The sequence below is a fragment of the Oreochromis niloticus genome, linkage group LG5 (genome assembly GCF_001858045.2).
Source record: "Oreochromis niloticus isolate F11D_XX linkage group LG5, O_niloticus_UMD_NMBU, whole genome shotgun sequence".
Lineage (NCBI taxonomy): Eukaryota > Metazoa > Chordata > Actinopteri > Cichliformes > Cichlidae > Oreochromis > Oreochromis niloticus.
This window is the reverse complement of record NC_031970.2, coordinates 35,724,582-35,734,435: the sequence shown is the minus strand read 5'-3', so window position 1 is coordinate 35,734,435 and position 9,854 is coordinate 35,724,582. Positions and strand designations below refer to the sequence as shown.

The 9,854-nt window shown below is 44.2% G+C and overlaps 1 protein-coding gene and 1 long non-coding RNA gene across 7 annotated transcripts in view; one reads left to right on the top strand and one right to left on the bottom strand.

Annotated features, from left to right (window-relative positions):
- Positions 1 to 250: 250 nt before the first annotated feature.
- LOC112846985 (uncharacterized) lies at positions 251 to 7,965 on the bottom strand. Its single transcript, XR_003220246.1, has 2 exons — positions 7,831 to 7,965; positions 251 to 1,951 (listed from the first exon to the last, which is right to left on the bottom strand). It is a non-coding gene; the product is annotated as an uncharacterized LOC112846985 (long non-coding RNA).
- An 11-nt stretch (positions 7,966 to 7,976) lies between these two features.
- LOC100709248 (receptor-type tyrosine-protein phosphatase gamma) overlaps positions 7,977 to 9,854 on the top strand; it is a 403,846-nt gene continuing 401,968 nt past the window's right edge. For 2 of the 6 annotated variants that reach the window (XM_025907531.1, XM_025907528.1), the window contains exon 1: positions 7,979 to 8,426. In XM_025907531.1, the coding sequence (XP_025763316.1) occupies positions 8,312 to 8,426 (115 nt within the window). In that variant the 5' untranslated portion in view covers positions 7,979 to 8,311. Of the gene's footprint in view, positions 8,427 to 9,854 lie in introns of all 6 variants that reach the window. The other 4 variants (XM_025907530.1, XM_019358538.2, XM_019358535.2 and 1 more) reach the window with 4 other exon arrangements.

Genomic DNA, 9,854 nt, shown 5'->3' with positions numbered 1-9,854 from the left:
TGTATCCAGGACTTATTCCCGTGAAAGAAAAACAAGGCAACAGCGATCGAGCATTTTTACGTGCAAGGGAGGTATCATCTGTGTCTAACACGAAAATGATCCCGACGCTGGCCTCCTCTCGCTGCCTTTTATTGAGAGACAGTTCACACAAAACACATCACAGCAAAGCAACGCCCATGTGGTTCTAAGACAAGGCATTGTATGTATATGTGTGAACTTCTGTAAGAATGTGTGTGTGTGTGTGTGTGTGTGTGTGAGACCTCCTGCTGGGCAGGAAGCTTACATCAAAAAGACCTTCACAAGGATGTGTCTGTAATAAAAGACTACAGCCCCTCACCCAGAACCTCGAGAATCTGGGGAGGGGAGGACAGAAAGAATTCCTTTCCTCACACAGTTAAACAATGTACAAATGGTAAACATAAAAATGACAAACATTTAACGATTCACTCTAACACTGTCTTTTTTCTCTCACCCTAGCCGGTCGTAGCAGATGGCCCCGCCCCTCCCTGAGCCTGGTTCTGCCGGAGGTTTCTTCCTGTTAAAAGGAAGTTTTTCCTTCCCGCTGTCGCCAAAGTGTTTGCTCATAGGGGGTCATATGATTGTTGGGTTTTTCTCTGTAGGTATTATTGTAGGGTCTACCTTACAATATAAAGCGCCTTGAGGCGACTGTTGTTGTGATGAATAAAATGTAATTGAACTGAATTGAATTAATGAGAGAACTGATGGTGTCCTGGGGCATCGGGGGTATTATGTGGCAAATGCCAATCCACAGTGTTAGGCAGAAAGCACAGAGCTTGTTGGAGGAAATCAGGCCCCTGGGACACCCACATGGAGTCTGTTTCTGATTCACAGGTCAGAGACACACCAGTGGGCTCTATAGTGCTCATCCTATTCCTCCTTGCAATAAGGGGCAGATAGCAGTCCTGCTATTGGGTTAAAGACCTTCCCTTCTACAACCCTGTCCAGCTCTCTTAGAGTCTCCTGGAATCTGCTCAGTGTTCTTGAGACTGTGCTGGGAGTCACAGCAAACCTTCTGGCAATGTACCAAGTTGCAGGAGTTGGACTATCTGTGCAAAACCATTGAGGGTCCATGTTTTCAGTTACTACTGATAAGTGAAAAATCAGTCAGTAAATATGAGAAGGGAAAAAATTCTGTGGCCTCCTCCTCTAACACCATTCATGTTGGGGGGGTGGTCTCATTGTTGGCCCTCCGGTGTTCCTGCTGTTACATTCATTATAGGTGATTAACTGATTAACTAAGCAGAACACACACACACAAAGAGATAAACATTCCAGTTCATACATACACACTTGTACAAACCTCTCTCAGAGCAGGCTACAGATCACAACCACATTCACTTCCTCTTATAAAGCTCTTCACAATAAAACATGATACTTGTAAAAATGAACCATATAAAATGCATATGCTCTTTTAAATTTATTATACACATTGTACTCCTTTTAAAAGAAATTCTGTTTTTTTCTAAATACTTTAAGCATTAGTATTTTACATTGTTACACTGATTTCAAAGTTTTTAATATTTCAACTAATTTTAATAAATTATATTTTTAACCTGGTTACAAAGAGGTTAATTAACAGAAATAAATAAACTGTTTTAAAAAGGATAATGTAAAAAACAACAACAACAACAACCCACATGTACTGAATAAATCAACAGGCTAGCACATAATAAAATGATCTGTATTCATATGTATCATGTTGATGATATTCATAAACAGTGTTTGTATTTGTAAAAAATCTATTTCTTCATTTTACACATTCCAGTCCCAGTTTCAAATGTTGAACATCATATTCACGTCCAAGTTGGGTCAAGGTTGGATATCAGAATTGTGGACCTCGTCCAGAATTGGTCATGGACGACGATCTGCACGTCTATCTGACGTCCAATGTTCAGTGGGTCTGATCGCTGACGTGAGGAGTTTTATTGACCTATTTAAAAAAGGAAACGCAGAAATATTTCAAGGCTTTGTTAATAAATTTATTTATTATAAATTAATAAATTAATTTATTTATAACCACTCATTCCAAGACAAACCTATGGTCATTGTGACCACAGATGGGCAGTAACGCGTTATCCGATTACTTTTTTCAAGTAACGAGTAAAGTAAGGGATTACTATTGCAAAAACGGTAATTAGATTACTGTTACTTTCCTGTAAGCACGCTGCGTTACTGCATTACTAAAACCGTGATTTTTTTGCGAGAGTGTCTCATGACAATAGTGATGTGCGAATCATGAACAAATCGTTCAATACTCGAGAATCACCTTACTGACTCATGAATCATGATTCACAAGCCCAACTGACTCACTGACTCATCCCTGTTGCTGTTAGCAGCAATATATCTAGCTTATAATTAAAATTGTGGAGAAAAACACAACATCCAGTATCTTAACAAAAACATTTCTGTTCTGAACTGGAAGAAAAAACCCTGAGTAGAAGCTCACATCAAGACAATAGCTCCTCGGTTCACAGTAGCATCGCTCTGCTAACATGCTAACAGCACATTTAAGCTACTCACCTCCTCCTTTCCTGTGCTGAATCGTAGGGTAAGCAAATCACTCAGGACTCGCTCACCCCCCTCCCTCCTGTGCTGAATCATAGAGCGAGCGAATCACTCAGCACTCACTAACCCCCTCCCTCCTGTGCTGAATCGTAAGCGTAAGCGAATCACTCAGGACTCGCTCACCCCCTCCCTCCTGTGCTGAATCATAGCGTAAGCGAATCACTCAGGACTCGCTCACCCCCTCCCTCCTGTACTGAATCATAGAGCGAGCGAATCACTCAGGACTCGCTCACCCCCTCCCTCCTGTGCTGAATCATAGAGTGAATGAATCACTCACTCACTCACTCACCCCCTCCCTCCTGGCTCACAGCTTCTTCTTCTTCTTCTTGGTTGGCAACCAATGTTAAGGCGCATTACCGCCCCGTGGCTCACAGCTCAGTGGACATTTAGATGAGAAAATATATATTTGACACATTTAAGGAAAATACTAATAAAATAAAAATAAACAAAATAAATGCTCCCTTTAGGAATTTTTTTGCTCTTTTTTGCTCTATAAAATAGTTGTTTTCTTTTAGAATGACTCATCTTAGCAGTAGGATATACATGAAAAGAGAAAAGAAATTAAGTTTGAGTGAAAATGTACATTTTTTGCACTCTCTGGTCAACTGACTCAGTGAATCAAATGACTCAAAAAACCCGATTCAGTTTGGTGAGTGACTCATTAAAACTCTATTCAGTAAAAAGAATCAAATTTACCATCACTACACAGTAGCATCGCTCTGCTAACATGCTAACAGCACATTTGAGCTACTCACCCCCTCCTTTCCTGTGCTGAATCATAGAGCGAGCGAATCACTCAGGATTCACTAACCCCCTCCCTCCTGTGCTGAACAGTGTTGGTCAAGTTACTTGAAAAAAGTAATCAGTTACTAATTACTGATTACTTCCCCCAAAAAGTAATCCCGTTACTTTACTGATTACTTATTTTCAAAAGTAATCAATTACTTAGTTACTTAGTTACTTAGTTACTTTTTAAAAACACGATTTACAACCTGAATAGGTGATAAAGCGATAGATCTTTCAGCCCAATTCTACTTTTTCTGCATAATTCATCATACAAAATGTAATCAAATGGAAAAGTCTCTTTTTAAAACTTGTTTTATTAGTTTTAATCTTTTAACTTTATGCATCAAGCAAAAATTAAATTATATGCAACATTCTCTGACTGGAAGAAATTTGTTTAACATTTAAACCTATTTTCTGCACATTCCAGCACATAAAATAAAATATTTTTTTGTGTTTACACTCACTCTTTCAAATAGATGCAAGTAAAACACAGCAGAAAATAAATAAAATCAAAGACTAGCGGTCCTGTTGCTCTATTTTCACCTGTAAAGCAGGACTGGGGTAGGCGGAGGAGGTTTACCCTGGTGCAGGTGTGCCGCAGCGGTCAGTGGAAGAATCCGCGAGTTTCTCTGTGAATTTCACATTACGTCGTAGTACACTCGGTGCTTGCTTGGAAGTTTAGGGGTTTTTTCGCTGTAAAAAGAAGTTTTCTTCCCACGCACAACGGACACTAATGTTTTTGTCACTTTTTATGGAATCAAACTCAAAATAAGGTCAGTACTTCCACGCTTTAAACGCTGCATGCTACACTCTGTCCCGCACTCGATATATTATGATCTGCAGACAGCTGTTGTCACGAACGTCGCACTCGCTTACGTCACTGTCATGAGACGTTCTCGCAAAAAATCACGGTTTTAGTAACGCGGTAACGCAGCGTTCCTACGTGAAAGTAACGGTAATCTAATTACCCTTTTTGCAATAGTAATCCCTTACATTACTCGTTACTTGAAAAAAGTAATCAGATTACAGTAACGCGTTACAAGTAACGCGTTACTGCCCATCTCTGGTGCTGAATCATAAGCGTAAGCGAATCACTCAGGACTCGCTCACCCCCTCCCTCCTGTGCTGAATCATAAGCGTAAGCGAATCACTCAGGATTCACTAACCCCCTCCCTCCTGTGCTGAATCATAAGCATAAGCGAATCACTCAGGACTCGCTCACCCCCTCCCTCCTGTGCTGAATCATAGAGCGAGCGAATCACTCAGGATTCACTAACCCCCTCCCTCCTGTGCTGAATCATAGAGCGAGCGAATCACTCAGGACTCACTAACCCCCTCCCTCCTGTGCTGAATCGTAAGCATAAGCGAATCACTCAGGACTCGCTCACCCCCTCCCTCCTGTGCTGAATCATAGAGCGAGTGAATCACTCAGGATTCACTAACCCCCTCCCTCCTGTGCTGAATCATAAGTGTAAGCGAATCACTCAGGACTCGCTCACCCCCTCCCTCCTGTGCTGAATCATAAGCGTGAGCGAATCACTCAGGACTCGCTCACCCCCTCCCTCCTGTGCTGAATCATAGAGCGAGCGAATCACTCAGGATTCACTAACCCCCTCCCTCCTGTGCTGAATCATAAGCGTAAGCGAATCACTCAGGACTCGCTCACCCCCTCCCTCCTGTACTGAATCATAGAGCGAGCGAATCACTCAGGACTCGCTCACCCCCTCCCTCCTGTGCTGAATCATAGAGCGAATGAATCACTCACTCACTCACTCACCCCCTCCCTCCTGGCTCACAGCTTCTTCTTCTTCTTCTTGGTTGGCAACCAATGTTAAGGCGCATTACCGCCCCGTGGCTCACAGCTCAGTGGACATTTAGATGAGAAAATATATATTTGACACATTTAAGGAAAATACTAATAAAATAAAAATAAACAAAATAAATGCTCCCTTTAGGAATTTTTTTGCTCTTCTTTGCTCTATAAAATAGTTGTTTTCTTTTAGAATGACTCATCTTAGCAGTAGGATATACATGAAAAGAGAAAAGAAATTAAGTTTGAGTGAAAATGTACATTTTTTGCACTCTCTGGTCAACTGACTCAGTGAATCAAATGACTCAAAAAACCCGATTCAGTTTGGTGAGTGACTCATTAAAACTCTATTCAGTAAAAAGAATCAAATTTACCATCACTACACAGTAGCATCGCTCTGCTAACATGCTAACAGCACATTTGAGCTACTCACCCCCTCCTTTCCTGTGCTGAATCATAGAGCGAGCGAATCACTCAGGATTCACTAACCCCCTCCCTCCTGTGCTGAATCATAAGCGTAAGCGAATCACTCAGGACTCGCTCACCCCCTCCCTCCTGTGCTGAATCATAAGCGTAAGCGAATCACTCAGGACTCGCTCACCCCTCCCTCCTGTGCTGAATCATAGAGCGAGCGAATCACTCAGGACTCACTAACCCCTCCCTCCTGTGCTGAATCGTAAGCATAAGCGAATCACTCAGGACTCGCTCACCCCCTCCCTCCTGTGCTGAATCATAGAGCGAGCGAATCACTCAGGATTCACTAACCCCCTCCCTCCTGTGCTGAATCATAAGTGTAAGCGAATCACTCAGGACTCGCTCACCCCCTCCCTCCTGTGCTGAATCATAAGCGTGAGCGAATCACTCAGGACTCGCTCACCCCCTCCCTCCTGTGCTGAATCATAGAGCGAGCGAATCACTCAGGATTCACTAACCCCCTCCCTCCTGTGCTGAATCATAAGCGTAAGCGAATCACTCAGGACTCGCTCACCCCCTCCCTCCTGTGCTGAATCATAGAGCGAGCGAATCACTCAGGACTCACTAACCCCCTCCCTCCTGTGCTGAATCGTAAGCGTAAGCGAATCACTCAGGACTCGCTCACCCCTCCCTCCTGTGCTGAATCATAAGCGTAAGCGAATCACTCAGGACTCGCTCACCCCCTCCCTCCTGTGCTGAATCATAAGCGTAAGCGAATCACTCAGGACTCGCTCACCCCCTCCCTCCTGTGCTGAATCATAGAGCGAGCGAATCACTCAGGACTCGCTCACCCCCTCCCTCCTGTGCTGAATCATAAGCGTAAGCGAATCACTCAGGACTCGCTCACCCCTCCCTCCTGTGCTGAATCATAGAGCGAGCGAATCACTCAGGAATCGCTCACCCCCTCCCTCCTGTGCTGAATCATAGCGCGAACGAATCACTCACTCACTCACTCACTCAGTCACTCACCCCCTCCCTCCTGGCTCACAGCTTCTTCTTTTTCATCTTGGTTGGCAACCAATGCTAAGGCGCATTACCGCCCCGTGGCTCACAGCTCAGTGGACATTTAGATGAGAAAATATATATTTGACACATTTAAGGAAAATACTAATAAAATAAAAATAAACAAAATAAATGCTCCCTTTAGGAATTTTTTTGCTCTATAAAATAGCTGTTTTCTTTTAGAATGACTCATCTTAGCAGTAGGATTTACATGAAAAGAGAAAAGAAATTAAGTTTGAGTGAAAATGTACATTTTTTGCACTCTCTGGTCAACTGACTCAGTGAATCAAATGACTCAAAAAACCCGATTCAGTTTGGTGAGTGACTCATTAAAACTCTATTCAGTAAAAAGAATCAAATTTACCATCACTACACAGTAGCATCGCTCTGCTAACATGCTAACAGCACATTTGAGCTACTCACCCCCTCCTTTCCTGTGCTGAATCATAGAGCGAGCGAATCACTCAGGATTCACTAACCCCCTCCCTCCTGTGCTGAATCATAAGCGTAAGCGAATCACTCAGGACTCGCTCACCCCCTCCCTCCTGTGCTGAAAACTCCTTAACTTCCGAGCAAGCACCGAGTACACTACCGCGGAGTGGGAAATTCACAGACACACTCACGGATTCTTCCACTGACCGCTGTGGCACACCTGCACCAGGGCAAACCTCCGCCTGCTATACAGGTGAAAATAGAGCAACAGGACCGCTGAGTCTTTGATTTTATTTATTTTCTGCTGTGTTTCACTTGCATTTATTTGAAAGACTGAGTGTAAACACAAAAAAATATTTTATTTTATGTGCTGGAATGTGCAGAAAATAGGTTTAAATGTTAAACAAATTTCTTCCAGTCAGAGAATGTTGCATATAATTTAATGTTTGCTAGATGCATAAAGTTAAAAGATGAAAACTAATAAAACAAGTTCTAAAAAGAGACTTTTCCATTTGATTAGATTTTATTTGATGGATTAGGCAGAAAAAGTAGAATCGCTTTATTACCTATTCAGGTTGTAAATCGTGTTTTTAAAAAGTAACTAAATACCTTAGTAATTAATTACTTTTGAAAACAAGTAATCAGTAAAGTAACGGGATTACTTTTTTGAGGAAGTAATCAGTAATTAGTTACTGATTACTTTTTTCAAGTAACTTGACCAACACTGATTGTGACCATACACCAAAGCTCGAGGACTGCTGGAGATGGAACATCTCTTCTTATCTGTGCGCGTGCTCAGAGTGCGGGCTCCCTCTCCGGCGCTAGGATCCAGAGGACTGACCGCTCACTCACTCTCTCTCTCTCTCTCTCTCTCTGGCCGTTTGAAGCGTGTAGCAGTGTAGGGCTCGCCTGTTACTTGGTGGATGGGTGGAGGGATGAAAGCTGCTCTGCCCGCTGCTCCAGCGCCGACTGTCCTCTGTCCCTGTGCCCAAACAGCGCTACCTCCACCGCCGCAGCCACACAAGCCAGAGAAAGCTGTGAGGAGCTGCTTGCACACGCACACGCGCGCCGCTCCGGAGACACCACTGTTATGATAAGAAGGGAATAGTGTGGGATCGCGGACAGGAACGATCCCTTACTGGACCTCTGAGTGCGTCCGCCCGCCTGCATCTTGCCTGCTGCCGTCAGGACGGAGAGTCAACAGTTGTTCGTGGGTCCTGTATGCATGTGGACGCGCACATCCCTGCCATGTGGACACTACTGCGGTCCTGCTGTTGCTGGATTTTACCTCTCGTGTTTGCAGCCTTCGTGCTCCGTGGGGCCTACAGTCATCCCGGTAAGTTTCATCCGCACACGTCCAACACGAGCTGCATGCGAGGTGTCGAGAGGAAACACGGCCACAAATAGCTGATTATTGAGGTGCAGCACCTCATTAATCAGCCAATTCTTCACTGAATGCTGGAGCGGCTCTCTGGTTCGTGACCTGTTTACGTCCCTTCACGCACACTCCGAGCACAGCGTTACAACCCCGCGCTCCGTCTGCTAGAGGGCCACCTGTCCACACCGGCAGAGTGGGCTCGGGTCGGGTGGATGTGATGATGTGATGGCTTGTCTGCCTCTGGCTCACGCCTGGAGCGAGACAGTGGGGCTGTGACGCGTTCACACAGCCCACTGCAGTGAGGCTCTAATCTGAGTGGGGGAGGCAGACCTGATGTCTGTGTTTGGGCTGACACTAGACCCACAGCACCTGATTGTAACACCGCATGGCTGCTTTACAGTGAACAGTGAAAAATGTCCTGCTCTGTCTTGTGATGAGGCTTCTCCAGCCGTTCTATAACGCAATGGACCCTCACCCCCACATGTTAGGAAGCAATACTTGTACCACAGATTGTTCTTTGTCTTCTCAAAGGTAAAAGAGGACAAATGTGTTGGATCACATTCACAAAGAAAGCCTACAAATCGAATTTGACCTTGACCACTCAGCACTCTTTCAACTGTGGAAGATGCTGCAAATAGACATCCAACACTTTCCGGGCTGTCAGCCCAACAGAAGCTAAACATGCATAATTACCACCCACTCAGCCACAAAAGGCTCACACGTATTCCACTCATATGCAGTAATATCTAACAAAGGAACGAGCCTCTGTCGTTTGAAGGCACTCAGCACCAGAAGGCGTACCTACATTTTGAAGGATGTTGGATGATGGTATATTTCTGACACGTACCTGTGGATGTCAACAAAGGCATTTCCTGTGTCACGCTTGGATGCTGTAGTGTAAGAGAAGGGCCCACAGTGCGCAGGTAACATAACAAAGAAGAAGCCAGCAGCCACATTCAAAGTGTAGCATTTATGCTGTGTTGGGTCACATCCCCACATTCCCATAATGCTGTGGGTGAACACACATTTTTCACATAACCTGCCATGAGGAGAAGAACACTGACCCCACTGGGCCCTTTACCTTACAGTAAACTCTCTTTGGCCCCCAGACCCCCACTCTGAGGGGCCAGGCTGATGGTGAAGTCCTGTAGCCTTCTGTGGATATGACACATTTTCAGAGCTGCTAGTTAAAAAGGAATAGACTGGAATAGCCTTTTATTGTCATTGTATGTGTACAGTGAAATTGTGGGTGCTCGAGCACCATATTAGACAGCAGGAATAAATGACAAGCAGGAGAAATATCAGAAATCCAAAATAGGAGAAAAGCACACATTAGAGAACAAAATAGTTGCAAAGTGCTCAGAAGTAATGCAAAGAAAAGAGTCC